This window comes from Bidens hawaiensis, unplaced genomic scaffold (assembly GCF_021521415.1).
Source record: "Bidens hawaiensis isolate Kalapana, Puna unplaced genomic scaffold, B.hawaiensis_p1.1 tig00001597_1, whole genome shotgun sequence".
Classification (NCBI taxonomy): domain Eukaryota; kingdom Viridiplantae; phylum Streptophyta; class Magnoliopsida; order Asterales; family Asteraceae; genus Bidens; species Bidens hawaiensis.
The window spans coordinates 656,769-679,019 of NW_027491092.1; the positions used below are offsets into that span (position 1 = coordinate 656,769).

The 22,251-nt window shown below is 38.2% G+C and overlaps 1 protein-coding gene across 1 annotated transcript; it reads right to left on the reverse strand.

Moving 5' to 3' along the window:
- Nucleotides 1-270: 270 nt before the first annotated feature.
- Nucleotides 271-996, reverse strand: LOC143589406 (uncharacterized). Its single transcript, XM_077070175.1, has one exon. The coding sequence runs from the start codon at nt 994-996 to the stop codon at nt 271-273; it is 726 nt and encodes a 241-aa protein (XP_076926290.1).
- Between the last annotated feature and the right edge of the window lie 21,255 nt (nt 997-22,251).

Here is a 22,251-nt window from a genome sequence, read left to right on the forward strand (position 1 = left end):
CGAGAAGCAAGCGGCTCCTTGATGTTAATCGAAAAGATCATCGATACGAGGGAGCGGGTAATGGTTCTTGACGGTAAGTTTGTTGATTTCATGGTAGTCGATGCACATACGAAACGATCCATCCTTCTTCTTCACAAACAAAACAAGTGCGCCCCAAGGAGAAGAACTCGAGCGAATGAAACCCTTATCGGAGAGTTCCTGTAGTTGGCTTGAAAGCTCTTGCATTTCGGAAGGTGCAAGATGATAAGGTGCTTTAGCAACAGGATTAGCTCAAGGTACGAGATCAATACGAAACTTGACTTGACGAATAGGAGGAAGTCCAGCAATGTCATCGGGAAAGACGACGGGAAAGTCGTGCACGATAGGAATATCTTGAATATTCTTTTTCTCCTTATCTTTCTCCACCACAAGCGCCAAAAATGCAACGTACTTCTTACGCAAATAACGTTGAGCTTGAAAGCACGACATGAGATTAAGCTTAGAAGCGGGCGTACTACCGAATACTTTAAGAATTTGACCATCTTGAAGAGGTATACGAAGGAACTTATCAAAACAAACGACCTTAATGTGAATTATAGTCAACCAATCCATCACAACTATGACATCAAAATTCCCCATTTGCATAGGAATAAGATCTATACGGAACTTGACCTTATTAAGGACTATGACACAATCCCGATTAACCGAATCGATAGTAATCAAATTCCCATTAGCTACCTCTACGGTAAAAGGCTTAGACAACCTATCCCAAGGCTTATCAATAATGTATGCAAAGTCTAACGAGATAAAATTCTTATCGGCACCAATATCGAATAACACGGAAGCAAAATGGTTATTAATAGAGAACGTACCATTCACCACATCACTTGAGCTTTGGGCTTGATTAACGTTCATCATGAACGCACGACCATTCGAGCCATGAGGAGTTGGTGCAACTTGATTGGTTGGAGGGGCTTGAATAGCAGGGACTTGAGTAGTAGCAGTGGGCGGAGCCATAAGTTGCGAAACTTACAGAGCATAGGTGTGAGGTGCAAAGTTTTGAGGGATCGGGGGTTGGTAAGTTTAGACTTGACAGGGTTGGCTAGTATCGTATGGTGTAGGCATAATGTGACATTCATGATAAAACGAGGTACACTATATTCATTACGTAACAAGTAAACGATAAATCGGTTAATTCGTAGTGCTTAAACGAGTAACCGACCGATACTAATTATGACCCGTATACATACTGAGGGGTCATATACGAGTTATATATATGTTATAGAGACTAACATATTGATATTTAGGCCTTAGTACGTTTAAAACTCTTTAAACGAAAAAGGTTTCGTTTATCGATACGCTATAAGCTTAAACGCAATCGTTAATATCAAAACAAGCATTGTAGCATCCGTTAAGCCAAAAAAAATTTATAAAACACTTATATGACATGTTCTAAGCAATCCGTGAATATATTTTGGAATTTTACAACGAGTCAGTACGTTTTTCTTATTTTACAAAAATAAGCTGAAAAACACTCGTTTTTGCGCTATTTCTCACACCCGAATTAATTTTCTTGCGAAAAACCGAACCCGAACTAAATTTGGACTGGGCTTTTCATGTTTGGGCCATTGGAATTAGATTATGGGGTCAAAATGGGCCCAAATTGGGCCCATACATTCTTGCGGCCGTCATTTTTATTATTAATATTATTAGTAGAAACTTAATAAGAAAGCAACTTTAGATAGTTTGTCAACCACTTTTCCAGAACGTGAACAAGGGTAATCTGCTGTTCTTACACAAACCCAACAAAAACTTAAGGTATTTTGATTATTTCATTATTTTTAACTTGATTTCATTAACTATAATTAACATATAAACATGTTTTAGTTAGTTTTAAACATGTTTAACCATCCAAAAACCCTAAAAATCAAGAAAAATCATGTTTTGATGTAAAATATGTTTACAAACCAGGAACATATACTTTTTTGGTCAAAAACAGGGATTAGAACATGAATACAACGTTTTTACGGTTAGAAAGTTCGGTTTGAACCCAAACCGAAACCCTAATTATCAAGGCTGTTACATGGATGATTTATGCTTGGTTTGATGTTATATGATATGTAGATATACTGAGTTTGCAACCGGAGACCCGGAAAGTCGTTTAAGCTAGCAAAATTCATCGAAAACCGACAAGGTAAACCCGTAACACTCGTTTAGGGGCTATTTAGTATTAGGTTGTGACGTGCTTGTTGTTAGCTTGTGAAAATTTTCAGGGACATTAGGGATCATATAAATGAGTCCCTGTTCAAATTTGGTAATTTTTCGATAAACGGAGAATATTTGGTGAATTTATTCCCGTTTATGAGCGTTTATTTGGGAAAAATAGCTAAACATATTGAAAAATTATGAAACTTGGTTTTGGAGTTTAATATGTGATGGTAAGATCACTGGTAAAGTTTGGGAATCATTGAAAATGTCTAAGTATGGTTTGTGCGATCATGGCTTAACCAAATTTTAACAGCCGAAAAACGCACAAAAAGGCATTTTGTCAAAAGATTTAGGTTCTGGAAATTTTGCAGGGGCTATGTAATCACATTAAGGCCATTGGTAAAAATTATCGTATTTTTCGGAGGTCGTTTGATATAAACGGGCCATTTATTACACGATTATAACCTATTAAATGAATTTTTATAAATAAATAATTAATCATAAAATTTCTGGAAATATTTTTATAAAATTCTCCATGTCTTAATGTATTTTTACAAAAATTTACATAATTTATATATAATTACATATTTAGTTATGATTTATCAAAGATTTAAATTATAATTGTTTTAACGAAACCGGCAGTTTTGTGTTTAACGGACTGACTGGTATGTCAAAATATCAAAAGTGGTCAAATATCATATTTTTGAATGATATTAATAAAAACAAACTTTTTACGAGAATTCCGGACAATTCGGGTGGATTGTGCGCGTTTTGTATAATCAAACCCGTATGAAAACGGAAACGAGCCCTGCAATCAAACCAGACACCGAAACCTTAAAATTCTTTCATAAATCAAATTATTTTATCAATCAATATATTTACTTAAGTTTTATGTGATCTTACCTAATCCCGAAACGTATAAACGATCAACTGAGCTAGGCTCGGAAAACGGTAAAACTGAGCCAAATCCAGTTTTAAACATTTCATAGTATACAACGTCACAATCTAAGACTATGGTCATGTTCTGGGCCTAACAGCTATACCAAGATTATCTATACAGCCCGACTTAGCTTGAACACTGTACTAGTATTAACGATACGATACCGTTTATAGGAATCAGGCTATAAACGAGACATCTGACTATTTGATACGTGATTTCTGTGCGAACTACGATAAGGTGAGTTTCACGACCCCCACTTTCTAAACTGTTTTACGAACTTTTGGGGTGAAAAGCATGTTTACATATACTGATATACTTGAAAACGTGTGATGATGTGGATTATCTAAGTACTAACACTTGACAAGTCCCCACAAACACAAGTGATTAACTTCGTGCCGGTGGCGTGTGGATAGTACTATCGGTTTGACAAACCCAACTGTGACAGAGCCGGTGGGGTAAGCCGGAACATATGTAAAACCAGTTGCACATTGTCATTATATATTTACATACTGCTATGTGGTGTTAGACATAGTACATACATGGGGCAAAATTGGCTGTTAAATGCCAACAGGAGTGCATGGGCAGGAGAGGCCATGCAGTATAGCTCGTTTCGGTTTCACTTGTGGCTTAGTATAATGCATCATACACAGACATATATACATACACACTGTAAACTTTACGAACTCGTGTACTGATTTCATTGAAACTCGTGAAACTTGAAACTCACCAACTAGACGTAGTTGACCCGTTTTAACATGCTTTTCAGGTAAAGCAAAAGTGGAATGATTTGCTTACATGCTTGGTGTTAGAAAGACAAGTTGAATAGCTGTGAATAGACGCTGATATAATACTGTTTAAGAAGCTCGTAAACCGGTTATGTGTTTTTCACCTAGTTTGTAAACATAGTACCTACCAATGTAATATGATGTAAATTAGTTTATGAATTTCTTTATAAACAATGTTGTTGATACCAGTGTTATCTGTTACATTCCCGTATTACGCTTCCGCAACTACCTAGTCGGGGTGTGACAGAAGTTGGTATCAGCGCCATTGGTTATAAAGAATTAGGATGTCCCTTAGGATACCCTAAGATAACCGTAGGCTCGATTAACTCTGGGAATAAAATAATATTAAATAATATACACGAATGATTCTCGTGATGAACGCGAATGGACAAGTGGGTTATTATGGTCCGGAACGTAATAACAGACTTGTTTGTACGAGGAAATTCGAGAAGAAGTCGATGAACAATCGAATAGGTAAAAACAACAACATATGTGTATAAAATATAATAATAAATAAATATTTGTGTATATAAATGATTATTTGTGCTTATGTATATAATACCTACATGTATTTTACTATGATTAATATAGAAGGATATTATTCTTATCACTAACCATTGTGCAGGAAGATGTCAAGATCTACTGATCGTGTACCTAATGCCCTACCAGCAAGGCCTGAGGAGGAGGAGGAGGATCCGGAAGAAGAAACAGAGGAGGACCCAGAGGAAATAGAAGAAGGTGCAGATGCGGTAATTCCTTACGAGGTACCCGCAGATCAACCCGACTTATCGGGTTATCGTTGTGACACTTATCCCCCTAGGGAATCCCCTAGGAATGCTGCAGGACAGGGAGCTACTAGTGCTTATCGTTCACCTGTTAGAGCACTCAGATCCCCTACTCCACCTGTACAGCATACACCAGTACCCCCATCCACTATTAGAAACCGTCAGACCGCTCGCATTTCAGTGCGTCCACCTGAGCACACTTCTCTCCCACCTCGATCTGCGTACCATAGGGGAGAAACATCACGTGTCCAGGTCACTGAGATACCTATTTCTACTTGGGGTTTACCCGCCCCGGTACCCGAGCCACCTCGTTATTCTGATTCAGCATGGTTTGGTTTAGCGACTGATCAGCTTTTAGACCACTCACACTCTATAAATAACCTAAACCTGCATAGATATGATATGCAAGATCACATGCGATACATGCAGCAAGAAATCAGAATTGTGCAAAGATCCAGTGCTCACAGCCACGGGCGTCAGGATCGAGCGATGATACTACTGGGGGTATGCTTAACGGTTAATGCGGCCCTAGTGGCTGCTGTTGTTTGGTTGTGGTTCCATGTTGCAAAGAATAGATAGGACATAGTAGTTTAGCCGTATGTATATAGTCTTTTGATATCCCAAGCAGCATTTTGTTACAGCATGTTGGGCTGACTTGGGAGTTGTTTGTGGTTTAGTACTATTTCAAGCACTGGCCCTTATCGGGTTAAGTCTACATGTCACTTGGTGACAAATTTTGATACGCATATACAAGCGCTGGCCTATACCAGGTTAAGCCTATGCGCTAATTTTGGATGCATATGTACAGTAATGATTATAATTAATACAAACGTGTTTTCTTTGGCATAGTTATGTGTTGTGAAGGTGTAATATCGTAAAGTTGTGTTGATCATAGTGAAACGATAGTGATTATTATATAATTGATTATTCTATAGAATGGCCCCGAGGAAAACAAACCCTTTGTCTGAGGCGGAAGTGGCCGCAATGATTGCTCGTCAACTACAAGCAGTGATACCAACAATTGTAACACAAGTCACTGCAGGCATACGTGCTAACAATACTGTTAATCAACCTACGAGCACCACCACGGCCACTGTTAATATACCTCCGCCGGACACTAATGTAGCCCCGGGTGTTACTATCCCGGTGAATACTGATAATGTCATAAATAATAATAACACTCTCCCAACTATGAATGTCACTGGGAACCCAGAACCTGTTGTACACCCTGATAATATCCCGAACCCAAACCCTGTACCGGTTGTTAACACAACTGATAATGATAATACTCGGGCCAATACCGATAATAATAATAACCGAGAACCCCCGCGTCAGGAGTACTCATACAAACAATTTACATCATGTAAACCGATTGAGTTTAAGGGTATTGAAGGACCTAGCGGACTGGTCAAATGGATAGAAAAGACCGAATCAGTAATTAATATCAGTGAGTGTCCACCGAACCGCGTGGTCAAATATGCTACCAGTATGTTTCTAGACCAAGCGCTGATGTGGTGTAACACGGTAGTCCAAATAAGGGGACAAGATGTTATTAATCGTATGCCATGGACTGAATTAAAAACCCTCATGCTAGAGCATTTTTGTCCTAAAAGTGAGATTCAGAGGTTGGAACACGAGTTATGGAATCTAGAAATGAAAGGAGCAGACCATGTGGGATACACGAATCATTTTAACGAACTGTCCCGCTTAGTTCCGTGGTTAGTTACACCGGAAGCGAAACGAATTGAACGTTATATCTGGGGACTGACCCCTGCTGTGAGAAGTATAGTGAATTCAGTTGCCCACCCGACATTAGAAAGTGCTGTATCTCAAACGGGTGTCGTTACCTTTGATCTGATGAGAAGTGGAGTGATAAGGATGCCAGGTGAAACAACAAGTTTAAAACGAACTGATTATGGGACAAGAATGCAAGGAAACCCTCAGAACAAACGGGCTCGTCCGAATACCCGAAGTTATGCCATGACCAGTTCTAATGTTAAACAAGAGACCTATAAAGGGACGTTACCGAAGTGCAGAAGATGTAACTTTCATCATGTGGGTGATTGTAAACCGATCATTTGTCAAAAGTGTGGAAGAACGGGACACTATGCCCCCAATTGTAGAACCCCCACCAACACTGTTAACTGTCCACCGCAATCAACTCAACTCCCTCGACCTCAACCAACCCGCCCACAACTCAACCAACAAACCCCACCTACCACGAACCTCCGTGCCTGCTATGAATGTGGCAGTACGGAACACTTTCGTAGATACTGCCCTAATTTGAACCCGAGTACAGTGAGAAGGCAGAACCAAGCACAAGCATCAACCTTCAATGCAGCTAAGGGACGCGCGTTTGTATTAGGACCGGGTGAAGCGCGTCATGATCCGAATGTGGTGACAGGTACATTCTTAGTTTCGGGTCAGTATGCTTCAGTTTTGTTTGATACGGGCGCCGATAGAAGTTTCATATCTGTTAACTTCTTACCTTTAGAAAATATGCCGGTTAGTGAACTAACAAAACCATATACTATAGAACTCGCTAACGGTAAGTCTATACTTGTTAACCGAATAGTCCGAGACTGTTCCCTTATCTTAAACGACCACCCATTCCTTATTGATTTACTTCCAGTGGAACTGGGAAGTTTCGATGTTATAGTCGGTATGGACTGGCTATCTAAGTATAAAGTTGAAATTGTCTGTAAGGATAAGACCGTTAGAATACCTCTTTCGAATGATGAAGCTATGATTGTTCAAGGTGAGAAATCTGGTACAGTACTGCCCCTCATATCTCAACTTAAGGCATTGAGATATTTACGCCAAGGTTGTACTTTATACTTGGCGAGCGTAGCAGTTAGGGAACCTGAGGAAAAACGAATGGAAGACATCCCAGTGGTACACGAGTATTCAGATGTATTCCCCGATGAGTTGCCTGGTTTACCACCGACCCGACAAGTTGAATTCCGTATTGACTTGATACCAGGAGCAGCACCCATTGCTAAGGCACCTTATAGACTTGCGCCTTCTGAAATGCAAGAACTGTCCAACCAGTTACAAGAATTACTGGACAGAGGTTTTATTCGCCCTAGTTACTCACCGTGGGGAGCACCAGTGTTGTTTGTAAAGAAGAAAGATGGGATTTTCGAATGTGTATTGATTACCGGGAATTGAATAAAGTGACTATAAAGAATAGATACCCCTTACCTCGAATTGATGACTTGTTTGATCAGCTCCAAGGTGCGAAGTATTTTTCAAAAATTGATCTTAGATCTGGTTATCATCAAGTGAGAATTCAGGAAGAAGACGTACCAAAAACAGCCTTCCGAACTTGGTATGGTCACTATGAATTTTTGGTTATGCCGTTTGGGTTGACAAATGCACCTGCAGTGTTTATGGACCTTATGAACCGAATTTGCAAACCTTACCTTGACAAGTTCGTGATAGTGTTTATCGATGACATTTTGATATATTCGAGAAGTAAGGAGGAACACGAACAACATTTGCGGGAAATCTTAAAATTATTGAGACAAGAGAAGTTATACGCAAAGTTGTCCAAATGTGAGTTTTGGCTACAAGAAGTACAGTTTTTGGGACACATTGTGAACCATCAAGGGATCCAAGTAGACCCAAGTAAAATTGAGGCCATTAAGAATTGGCAAGTGCCTAAGTCACCAAGAGAAATTCGTCAATTCTTAGGACTAGCCGGGTATTATAGAAGATTCAATGAAAACTTTTCAAGTATTGCACAACCTCTAACCCTCCTAACTCAAAAAGATCGAGCATATGAATGGGGAGAAGAACAAGAAATGGCCTTCCAAACGTTAAAACAGAAGTTATGTGAGGCTCCAATATTAAGCCTTCCAGATGGAACTGATGAATTGGTGGTATATTGTGACGCATCTCGTAAAGGTTTAGGATGCGTACTGATGCAAAGAAAGAAAGTAATAGCATATGCTTCCCGACAATTAAAAGTACATGAAAAGAATTATACGACCCATGATTTGGAATTGGGAGCAGTTATCTTTGCATTGAAGATTTGGAGACATTACTTGTATGGCACTAAATGTACCATCTATACTGATCACAAAAGCCTACAACACATATTCGATCAGAAAGAGCTAAACATGAGACAAAGGAGATGGGTAGAACTGTTAAATGATTATGATTGTGAGATTAAATACCATCCGGGTAAGGCCAACGTAGTAGCTGATGCTTTAAGCCGAAAAGACATAATCAAACCATTAAGGGTACGAGCACTCGGAATGATTGCTCAAAGTAGCCTAACCGAACAAGTTCGCGTTGCACAAGATGAGGCCTTGAAGGCAGATCAGCTAGAAAAAGAAGAACTACATGGAAATGAAAGGAATTTTGAGAAGAAAATTGATGAAGTATATTATTACAAAAACCGGGTCTGGATTCCAACACTTCATAAACTCCGAAAGCTGATACTTGATGAAGCACACAAATCCAAATATTCTATTCATCCAGGTACTGATAAGATGTATAAGGATGTCAAAGAATTTTACTGGTGGCCTGGTATGAAAAAGGATATAGCCGTGTATGTAAGTAAATGTGCAACATGTGCAAGGGTAAAGGCGGAATATCAAAAACCTTCGGGAATGTTACAACAACCCGAAATCCCACAATGGAAATGGGAACAAATTACCATGGACTTTGTGACACACCTTCCTAAAACCGCTAGAGGACACAACGCAATTTGGGTAATTGTGGACCGATTAACCAAATCCGCATACTTTATTCCCATCCGTAACAACTACACCACCGAAAAACTCGTTCAAATCTACATTGATGAAATAGTATCTCGACACGGAGTACCTCTTTCGATTATTTCCGATCGAGACAGTCACTTTACTTCACATTTCTGGCAAGCAGTACAAGAAGCCTTAGGAACCCGAATCGACTTAAGTACGGCTTACCACCCCCAAACCGATGGTCAATCTGAACGAACCATCCAAACCTTAGAAGATTTACTTCGTGCTTGTGTACTGGACTTCAATGGAAATTGGGATCAACACCTCCCGCTCATTGAATTCTCTTACAATAACAGTTGTCACAGTAGTATACAAGCGGCACCTTATGAAGCTCTATACGGGCGAAAATGTAGATCACCATTATGTTGGACAGAAGTGGGTGATACTCAAATTTCAAGATCCGATTTAATTCAGGAAACCACCGATAAAATTCACCAGATTAAGCAAAAATTGAAAGCTGCCCGTGACCGACAAAAGAGTTATGCCGATGTTCGTAGAAAACCGTTATCTTTTGAAATAGGTGATAAGGTATTTTTAAAAGTATCGCCATGGAAAGGTGTTATAAGATTTGGAAAGACTGGTAAACTAGCCCCGAGATACATCGGACCTTTTGAGATTGTCGCAAAAATTGGTCCCGTAGCCTACCGATTAAAACTACCCTTAGAACTGAACACTATTCACGACGTGTTTCATGTATCGAATCTGAAAAAGTGTTTGACGGATGAAACGACAATAGTACCACTGGAAGATGTTCAGATCAACGAAAAGCTCAACTTCGTAGAGGAACCGGTAGAAATTGTAGACGGGAAAACTAAACAGTTACGACACAACAAAATTTCATTGGTAAAAGTTCGGTGGAATTCAAAACAAGGACCCGAATATACTTGGGAACGAAAGGACGAATTCCGAAAGAAATACCCACACCTGTTCCCTAGAAAACCGATGACACATTAAATTTCGGGGACGAAATTTCTTAACGGGGGGAGAATGTGACATTCATGATAAAACGAGGTACACTATATTCATTACGTAACAAGTAAACGATAAATCGGTTAATTCGTAGTGCTTGAACGAGTAACCGACCGATACTAATTATGACCCGTATACATACTGAGGGGTCATATATGAGTTATATATATGTTATAGAGACTAACATATTGATATTTAGGCCTTAGTACGTTTAAAACTCTTTAAACGAAAAAGGTTTCGTTTATCGATACGCTATAAGCTTAAACGCAATCGTTAATATCAAAACAAGCATTGTAGCATCCGTTAAGCCAAAAAAGATTTATAAAACACTTATATGACATGTTCTAAGCAATCCGTGAATATATTTTGGAATTTTACAACGAGTCAGTACGTTTTTCTTATTTTACAAAAATAAGCTGAAAAACACTCGTTTTTGCGCTATTTCTCACACCCGAATTAATTTTCTTGCGAAAAACCGAACCCGAACTAAATTTGGACTGGGCTTTTCATGTTTGGGCCATTGGAATTAGATTATGGGGTCAAAATGGGCCCAAATTGGGCCCATACATTCTTGCGGCCGTCATTTTTATTATTAATATTATTAGTAGAAACTTAATAAGAAAGCAACTTTAGATAGTTTGTCAACCACTTTTCCAGAACGTGAACAAGGGTAATCTGCTGTTCTTACACAAACCCAACAAAAACTTAAGGTATTTTGATTATTTCATTATTTTTAACTTGATTTCATTAACTATAATTAACATATAAACATGTTTTAGTTAGTTTTAAACATGTTTAACCATCCAAAAACCCTAAAAATCAAGAAAAATCATGTTTTGATGTAAAATATGTTTACAAACCAGGAACATATACTTTTTTGGTCAAAAACAGGGATTAGAACATGAATACAACGTTTTTACGGTTAGAAAGTTCGGTTTGAACCCAAACCGAAACCCTAATTATCAAGGCTGTTACATGGATGATTTATGCTTGGTTTGATGTTATATGATATGTAGATATACTGAGTTTGCAACCCGAGACCCGGAAAGTCGTTTAAGCTAGCAAAATTCATCGAAAACTGACAAGGTAAACCCGTAACACTCGTTTAGGGGCTGTTTAGTATTAGGTTGTGACGTGCTTGTTGTTAGCTTGTGAAAATTTGCAGGGACATTAGGGATCATATAAATGAGTCCCTGTTCAAATTTGGTAATTTTTCGATAAACGGAGAATATTTGGTGAATTTATTCCCGTTTATGAGCGTTTATTTGGGAAAAATAGCTAAACATATTGAAAAATTATGAAACTTGGTTTTGGAGTTTAATATGTGATGGTAAGATCACTGGTAAAGTTTGGGAATCATTGAAAATGTCTAAGTATGGTTTGTGCGATCATGGCTTAACCAAATTTTAACAGCCGAAAAACGCACAAAAAGGCATTTTGTCAAAAGAGTTAGGTTCTGGAAATTTTGCAGGGGCTATGTAATCACATTAAGGCCATTGGTAAAAATTATCGGATTTTTCGGAGGTCGTTTGATATAAACGGGCCATTTATTACACGATTATAACCTATTAAATGAATTTTTATAAATAAATAATTAATCATAAAATTTCTGGAAATATTTTTATAAAATTCTCCATGTCTTAATGTATTTTTACAAAAATTTACATAATTTATATATAATTACATATTTAGTTATGATTTATCAAAGATTTAAATTATAATTGTTTTAACGAAACCGACAGTTTTGTGTTTAACGGACTGACTGGTATGTCAAAATATCAAAAGTGGTCAAATATCATATTTTTGAATGATATTAATAAAAACAAACTTTTTACGAGAATTCCGGACAATTCGGGTGGATTGTGCGCGTTTTGTATAATCAAACCCGTATGAAAACGGAAACGAGCCCTGCAATCAAACCAGACACCGAAACCTTAAAATTCTTTCATAAATCAAATTATTTTATCAATCAATATATTTACTTAAGTTTTATGTGATCTTACCTAATCCCGAAACGTATAAACGATCAACTGAGCTAGGCTCGGAAAACGGTAAAACTGAGCCAAATCCAGTTTTAAACATTTCATAGTATACAACGTCACAATCTAAGACTATGGTCATGTTCTGGGCCTAACAGCTATACCAAGATTATCTATACAGCCCGACTTAGCTTGAACACTGTACTAGTATTAACGATACGATACCGTTTATAGGAATCAGGCTATAAACGAGACATCTGACTATTTGATACGTGATTTCTGTGCGAACTACGATAAGGTGAGTTTCACGACCCCCACTTTCTAAACTGTTTTACGAACTTTTGGGGTGAAAAGCATGTTTACATATACTGATATACTTGAAAACGTGTGATGATGTGGATTATCTAAGTACTAACACTTGACAAGTCCCCACAAACACAAGTGATTAACTTCGTGCCGGTGGCGTGTGGATAGTACTATCGGTTTGACAAACCCAACTGTGACAGAGCCGGTGGGGTAAGCCGGAACATATGTAAAACCAGTTGCACATTGTCATTATATATTTACATACTGCTATGTGGTGTTAGACATAGTACATACATGGGGCAAAATTGGCTGTTAAATGCCAACAGGAGTGCATGGGCAGGAGAGGCCATGCAGTATAGCTCGTTTCGGTTTCACTTGTGGCTTAGTATAATGCATCATACACAGACATATATACATATACACTGTAAACTTTACGAACTCGTGTACTGATTTCATTGAAACTCGTGAAACTTGAAACTCACCAACTAGACGTAGTTGACCCGTTTTAACATGCTTTTCAGGTAAAGCAAAAGTGGAATGATTTGCTTACATGCTTGGTGTTAGAAAGACAAGTTGAATAGCTGTGAATAGACGCTGATATAATACTGTTTAAGAAGCTCGTAAACCGGTTATGTGTTTTTCACCTAGTTTGTAAACATAGTACCTACCAATGTAATATGATGTAAATTAGTTTATGAATTTCTTTATAAACAATGTTGTTGATACCAGTGTTATCTGTTACATTCCCGTATTACGCTTCCGCAACTACCTAGTCGGGGTGTGACACATAACTTGGGCTTGATGAGCATAGTAAGGAGGAGGCATCACATGGGCTTGATTGGCACGGGCTAACAATGGGCACATATTGTGGAGATGAATAGGATCTCCACAATGGTAGCAAGCACGGGTATTTTGAACACCGGCTTGAGCTTGGGGGGTTATTAGCAGCTTGAGGAGCAGACGGTGCGAGTTGTTGTGGAGCGGCTCGTGCATTTTGAGGTGCACGACAAGTATTGGCAAGATGCCCATAACGGTTATAGGAAGTACAAAGATGACAAGCGGTGGATGCAGGATGATGACGATTATAGATTGAGCACAGAGGATGCGGTCCATTATATGGCTTCTTTTTGGGAGCATTTTGGTTCGGGGCTTGGTTATTGGGTTGGTTCACAGCATAATATTGGTGTTGGGTTTTGCATTTTTGGCTATTGTTGTTGTTCTTGTGGTAATGGTTAGAGTTGTTTTTTTGGGCAGGTTTAGGGTCGGCTTTAGCATCAGTAGAGGATTCGGCTTTACTCTTCTCGGTAGCAGGTTTGGAGTCCTTTCGGGATAGGGTACTATCACGAACGTGATCATCAGTCAAGGAAACAGCGAGGGTTATGGCTTCCTGGATCGTGAGAGGATCTCGACTGACAACCGCGTCACGGAAGATAGTAGGTAGTTAACGGATATATTTATGGATACCGCGGGACAAAGAGGTTACAAGATGAGGTACCACTCGGCTCAGTTCCTTGAATCGGTTCGAGTAAGTAGACCAATTTGCTTCAGCTCCCAAAACTCCGTCTTGAGCCTTTGTAGTTCATGCTCGGGACAAAACTCTCTTTTCATAGCTTCCTTTAGCTCCTCCCAAGGCATGGCTAATATTTCATCAACACCTTGAAGGTCCTTTAATGTGTTCCACCAAGTAAGGGCACAGTCCTCAAAAACGCCTGAGGCAAAACGAGTCCATTTGTCATCCGGACACTCACAGTGAATGATGTGCTAAAAATAGTTATTAATTTATTAACTAAATAAACGCCAATCTAGACACTAAGTAATAATTCTAGACTCTTAACTTAACTAAAACTACTAACCGGCAAGTGAACCGGTCGACTCTAGAACAGCTAAGTAAGTCTGGAAATCCAACCCACGAGACTCTTTAAACTACGTAAACTAGCTAAATTAGACTCAACTACAGACACGACTATTTATTTATTATTTGTTTAAGGGGGTTTAACTAATAAACTAATTTTAAACTAATTTAAACTAATTAAGAAAACTAAAGACGATTAAACTTAGAACTTGGACTTAATTCAGATGGTGATGAGATAACTACCTAGGCTAGAATCCCCTAAATTTCAGTTATTTAATTAATCGGGAAAATATTTAGTTATGGACTGGGATCGTAAAATAGACACCTAAGAGAAAATCCAAAAAGGACCCCTCCTTCTCAAGAGACACCTATTGGGTTTCTAATAAGTTTCAACGTACACCAGTATTAAAAATCAAGTTTCCTTACGGTCACCTAATTATTTATGACTTAGTTCCTTTAAACGAAATCCTACCTTACAACATGAAAATCAAAGGCAGTTTAATATATTTAATTGATTCAATAGACAATAATTAAATAATCAAACCTAGACGGACTCTTTACAAAGAACTAAATCTAGCAAAATCAAATAATAAAGATCTATCAATAACCTAGCACTTTACAACTATTTAGGTTAGTAGTAAACTTAGGTTTAATTAATTAATAATTATTATTCCTATGATCTTAATGCATGTCAATCATAAAATAGTCATAAAAACAAAGTAGATGACCTAATAGCAACCTATCATAATGACAAACAATAATCAAGGCCGCTATGGAATAATAACAATCAATTAAACAATCCTAAGTATCCATATGCATCAATTTAATATGATTAAACCTTTTACTAAATCATAAAACCATAACGATAAATAATCCCAAATCAAAACACAACGTCAAAGTAGGTTCATCATAAGCCTAGATAGTCTATAATGTTTAGCCTACCATTATAAAATCAAACTAAACAAACCAAAGGAAATCATGGTGAAAAATAATGTAAACGGAAGAAAATAGGTGATAAAACCCGTAGTCTTCGTTCTTGATTGATTGGCACTTCACTGGCTGATTCCTTGCCTTCAAACCCACCAAATATTGCAATCCTAAGCTCCAAGAAACTCCAAATTCGGCTATGGTTCGCAGGGTATGCTCAGGATTAAGTTTAGGGGTGTTTATATAGGTTTCCTGGGTCCAAAACTGATAAAAAAACGAAGCAAATACGCGAAACTGGGTGCCCAGAGCGCTGCGCGGTGGGGATTTGCCTCCCGATCACGCGGCGCTCTGGATGAGGAGGCTGACCGGTACGGTTCGTTTCCTGATGCGGTCCGGTTCAGTTCTGATGCGGTCCGGTTCAATTCTGATGCTCCGGTTCACCGGTTTGGCTTGTTTTATCTCCTTTTTCTCTCTTTTTAACCACGATAAACCTCCGGAACCTACATTATTCAAATATGTTAGTAATATACAAATTCTAATAAAAACCAAACAAAAACTAATAAAATATTATATAAAATATACAAGGGAATTATATATATTTAGCATTATATCAAATATCCCCACATTTATCTCTTTTTCGTCCCTAAAAAAGTCACATTGCAATGGGATTAGAATTGGAGAAATACGGTCTTAAAAACATATTAGGTTATCTTAAAGCTCAGATAAACGTAAAACCGCGTTTGTCGATATTGTTGTCCACTTAAACACAGCCACCAGCCTATCAAGCCCCCACGCACATTAAGCATTTAAGTTTATGTGAAATCAAAAACCTATGGGTCTCACACCTTTAGAGTTAAGATCCACCTACCCCATCTCAAGCATAGTAAAGACCCCATCTCGAGCATAGTAAAGACAATTAAAAATAATCGAGTTGAAGCAAACTGGTTCAACATATCACCGTAAGATAAGAACCCCTTAATGGTAATAAGAAAATGCACTTAGATGGAATTAATGGATGATAGGTCAAGTGAGGTCATACGAGCATGCCCTAAATAATAATGGACTTTGTCCTATATATGCCCTAAGAAAATATTTATTGACTAACAACTTCGAGCCCCAATAGTGTATCCTCAGAGTCGCCATCCCCTTGGTAACATGTGAACTCTCAGTCTCGTCTAGTATACGCACTTTGGCCTCTTTTTCTATTTTTGAGAATGCTTCTTTGGCATTTTTCATTACATAACTTTTCTCACCTTTTCTTTTCTTCTTTATTTATTTATTTATTATTTTTTTTATTGTGCACTTAGGCATATTTTACCCTAAAAATATATAACTAAATACCAAAGCTCGTATAAAATTGGACATTTGAGGGGCGCCACCACTCTTTATTTATTTTCATAAAATGGAGTGGCGTGCTAATTTTAAAGTGCATTTAATTCTCACCACCTTAGGGTAATCAACTTATGGTAATACTCTCTATACCTTATCGAATTTCAGCTTCACTGTCCCCCTTAGGATGAGAACCCACAAAATCTAAGATTAATTAGATTTATTAAGAATATGCAATGGAAAACCTTTCAAGACTAGTTGGGCCTACCGACACATCCCAAGCTTAGTACGCCATCTTTTATTTTATCTCATATTGTTAGTAGCTTGAAAAACCGATTCCCGATAAGTATCCTCATCTCACATTTAAGTGCAAAAAGAAACAAAATCAAGGGACATTTTTCAAAGATTTTTTTTTTCATATGATTAAAATAAAATTTAGCTATGACTCAAATGTCCTATACCCACGCTTAAATTTTGCATTGTCCTCAATACAAGAATAAGGACGAAAAATAAAATAAACTTGAAATACAAAAACCTAAAAAGAAAAACAAAAATAAAAATAAACAAGCAAGATAAATAATGGAAAAAGACTTAGCTGGTATATGCGCATGGCAATATGATGCCAAAGTCTTCTTCCAAAGCTGCCCTCCAACTCCAAACGTGTTCAGCAAATGATATCTCCTTCTCTCATACATGAATGGAATCGGCAAAAATTTCAACAAACAATATCTGAAAATACATCTTATCAGCTCGATAGATATTCAACATTAAAAACATGTCACCAGACCAACCAACCCACCCAATATATAAACATGAAAAAATAGCAGCAAATAATAAAAAGTATACAGGTCAGCTGCTCCATCCCCACACTTGAATTTTGCATTAAACTTCATGGGGGTCATTTTTCTAGCTCTCTCAATCCTGCAAAAGTACTTGAAAACAAAAACAAAGAAGAACTACAAAAACCTTTGTTAGTGACACGACAAGACTTAAAAATAAAAATGGAATAACTATACAAACTCTACACTTGAGTTTTCACTCAAGACACTCTACCGTCTAAACTACTCGGCTGTCCAAGTGGAGCTTCCTCCACCTCGGTCAAACTCCATGGTCCTTCAAGAAACTGCATCATGATACGACCATTCATCTACAATCTTATTCCTCTTATCTCCAACTTTTACAAACTCCACAAACTTTTGCTGACCACCACCTCTCTCTCTCTCTATCAAACTCCATCGACTCTCGAGAACTCACCACCTTTCTCTCCTCCTCCAAAAAAACTCTGATGGAACGGGGATGCTTAAGACGTGGATCCATGCCCGGAATAAAAGACTTAATTGCATAAACAGGATGACATGGATCAATGAGACCGTCTTGACCACTTGTGTGTCTCATGGATTTAGCAACATAAGTGACACTATCGTCACCAGCTCTAAGAGTGATCTTACAATTAAAAACATCTACAAGTGCCCTAGCAGTACGCAAGAATGGACGACTGAAAATAATTGGAACTCTCTCATCGGCTTCCATATCTAAAACCACAAAATCTATGGGGAAAACTAAATTATCAAACTTCACGAGCAAGTTTTCTATGATCTCCCTAGGGTACTTCACTGAACGGTCAGCTAAAGATAACGACATACGAGTATGGTGAGTTCTCCTAGGCCTAGCTTCTCAAACAATGAATATGACATTAAGTTTATGCTAGCTCCTAAGTCCGCTAACGCTTGACACGAGGTATCCCTACCAAACAAACATGGAACTGTAAAAACACCGGGATCGGGTAACTTTTCGGGTACCTTATTGAGAACTACTGCCGAACACTCTCCGTTCAGTGGAACGGTCGAAAGCTCCTCCAGACTTTTCTTTCGTTTAAGAAGATCTTTCAAAAACTTGTCATATTTCGGAATATACTGGAGGGCCTCGATAAATGGAAGGTTATTCCTAAGTTGCCTAAACATATCTAAGAAGTTACCGTACTCTGTACTAAATTTCCGATTCTTAAGACAGGCTGGATACGGGACACGAGCATGATCTATAAGCGGTGAAGGCCTAATATCTCTCGGTTTCTTCTCTTCACTCCCTCTAACTATGGGCCCACTGGTTGGTGTGGTACTTGCTGGGTCTAGCCTACGTTGGACCCTCCTAGGAGTCTCCATCACTATCTCCTCATCCACTAACTCATCTCTCTCCGGACCTAAAACCCTACCACTACGAGTTGAAATGGCATTTAACTGAGTTGCCGGATTTTGCTGAGTGGAACCCGAAAACTGACTTAGGGTTCTCTCATCTAAACGTCTAGCAATATCACCTACGGTTCTCTGAAGATCTAAGAGTGCGGACTGGTGATTCTTTAATAGTAAATCATGATTGGTAAATTTTTTTTGAGTTTCCTGATCTCTAACTAGTATTTGCTTCATCATCTCCTCTAACCTACCAATACCACAACTCAAATCCTGCACATTACTCCCACCTTGACTACTTTGATTCCCACTAAACGACTGATCCTTGCCCCGGTTAAGATTTGAATTTGATTGCAAACTAGGGGGTGCACCGGGGGAACGCAAATTCGAATTATAGTTATTTTTATAGTTGTTCTAGTTTGAATTATTATTTCCATTAAACGCATTAGGAACCCTATTTTGCCCTCCCATGAACTCTACCTGCTCCTGACTCGTCAACGAACAATCTAAAGTCCCATGCCCCCCTCTACACAACTCACACTTATCTATTTTAGCCTTAAGTTTTTTAATCTCACTGGCTAGGCTCTCTAAGGCAGATCCAGATTAACCTGGTGCACACCTCGGACGGATGAGGGTGTCCTAGTGACGGGATTTGAATTCCCGTGATGTGGCTTTTTAGCAAACTCGGACTGGGCAAAACTTTCAAACAATTCATACACTCAACTACACTTTTCTTATCCATTAAATTACCTCCAGCAGCAGTGTTGATGCGAGCCTGAATCTCATATGTCAGTCCATTGTAAAACTTCTCAACAAGGGCCCATGGAGTAAGACCATGCTGTGAACAACGGGCCAGTAATCCCTAAAAACGCTCTCAAGCTTGATAGTACGGCTCGTCTGGCTCCATATGGAAAGAATGAATCTGATCTCGGAGATGAGATGCTTTGGCAGGTGGGAAGTATTTCTTCAAGAAAGCAGTATGCAACGCCTCCCAAGTAGTGAATGCTCCAGCAGGTTGTGAATCGAGCCAAGTGGCGGCACGACCCGTAAGTGAAAATGGGAATAAGTGAAGGAAAAGGGTATCTTCATTAGCACCTTTTAAATTGAATGTTCTGAGCACACGGATAAGACAGGTTGATGTGCGCTGGTGCATCTTCATCGTCATGGACATGGAATAGATTACTCTAGGTGAGATTGGTTATGACATAAGAGGGAATCTGCCATGAATTTGGGTTATTGATTGCGGGAGTGATGATGGGAGAGTTATCACCGTTGAAACCCTCGAAGGCTTGTTGGTAAACGGTTCGGTTGTCGGCCATTTGAATATCGGGAATGGTTTTGGGACTTGACGACAGTGAACTGTGTGGTGATGACTTCGGTGGAGAATCTATGATGATTGGTGATGACGAACTGGCTTCTGACTTTAACGGAATTGGTCCTTGTAAACGAAGATGTGGCGTAAACCTGAAAAACACACAAGACCAAATCAATAGACTCTATGAAAATACTAAAATAAAATTAAGAATAAATAAAATAAACATAAAATTAGAATAAATTAATTAGACTCCTACAACTCAAAAGACAAAACCAAACAAAACAAGTGGCACGTATGTAGCAAGTAAATGTAATCAAAGCTAATAACGCAATCGCCAAGAGTCCCCGGCAACGGCGCCAAAAACTTGATGTGCTAAATGTAGTTATTAATTTATTAACTAAATAAACGCTAATCTAGACACTAAGTAATAATTCTAGACTCTTAACTTAACTAAAACTACTAACCGACAAGTGAACCGGTCGACTCTAGTACATCTAAGTAAGTCCGGATATCCGACCCACGAGACTCTTTAAACTACGTAAACTAGCTAAATTAGACTCAACTACAGACACGACTATTTATTTATTATTTGTTTAAGCGGGTTTTACTAATAAACTAATCAAGAAAACTAAAGACGATTAAACTTAGAACTTGGACTTAATTTAGATGGTGATGAGATAACTACCTAGGCTAGAATTACCTAAATTTCAGTTATTAATTAATCAGGAAAATATGTAGTTATAGACTGGGATCGTAAAATAGACACCTAAGAGAAAACCCGAAAAGGACCCCTGACCCTTCTCAAGAGACACCTATGGGTTTCTAATAAGTTTTAACGCACACCTGTATTAAAAATCAAGTTTCATTACGGTTACCTAATTATTTATGACTTAGTTCCTTTAAACAAAATCCTACCTTACAGTACGAAAATCAAAGGCAGTTTAATATATTAAATTGATTCAATAGACAATAATTAAATAATCAAACCTAGACGGACTCCTTACGAAAAACTAAATCTAGCAAGATCAAATAATAAAGATCTATCAATAACGTAGCACTTTACAGCTATTAGGTTAGCAGTACACTTAGGTTTAATTAATTAATAATTATTATTCCTATGATCTTAATGCATATCAATCATAAAATAGTCAAAAACACAAAGCAGATGACCTAATAGTAACCTATCATAATGACAAACAATAATCAAGGCAACTATGGAATAATAACAATCAAGTATCCATATGCATCAATTTAATATGATTAAACCTTTTACTAAATCATAAAACCATAACGATAAATAATCCCAAATCAAAACACATCGTCAAAATAGGTTCATCATAAGCCTAGGCAGTCTATAATGTTTAGCCTGTCATTATAAAATCAAACAAAACAAACTTAAAGGAAATCATGGTGAAAAATAATGTAAACGTAAGAAAATAGGTGATAAAACCCGTAGTCTTCGTTCTTGATCGATTGGCACTTCACCGGCTGATTCCTTGCCTTCAAACCCGCCAAATATTGCAATCCTAAGCTCCAAGAAACTACAAATTTGGCTCTGGTTCGCAGGGTATGCTCAGGATTAAGTTTAGGGGTGTTTATATAGGTTTCCTGGGCCCAAACTGATAAAAAACGAAGAAAATACGTGAAACTGGGTGCCCAGAGCGTTGCGCGGTGGGTATTTGCCTCCCGGTCGTGCGGCGGTCCGGATGAGGGTGCTGACCGGTACGGTTCGTTTCCTGATGCGGTCCGGTTCAATTATGATGCGGTCAAGTTCAATTCTGATGCTCCGGTTCACCGATTTAGCTTGTTTTTGCTCCTTTTTAGCTCTTTTTAACCACGATAAATCTCCGGAACCTACATTATTCAAGTATGTTAGTAATATACAAATTCTAATAAAAACCAAACAAAAACTAATAAGATAT

What these genes read in the sequence shown, in the direction of transcription:
- LOC143589406 (XM_077070175.1), bottom strand. Translation starts at nt 996, where the DNA reads ATGGCTCCGCCCACTGCTACTACTCAAGTCCCTGCTATTCAAGCCCCT.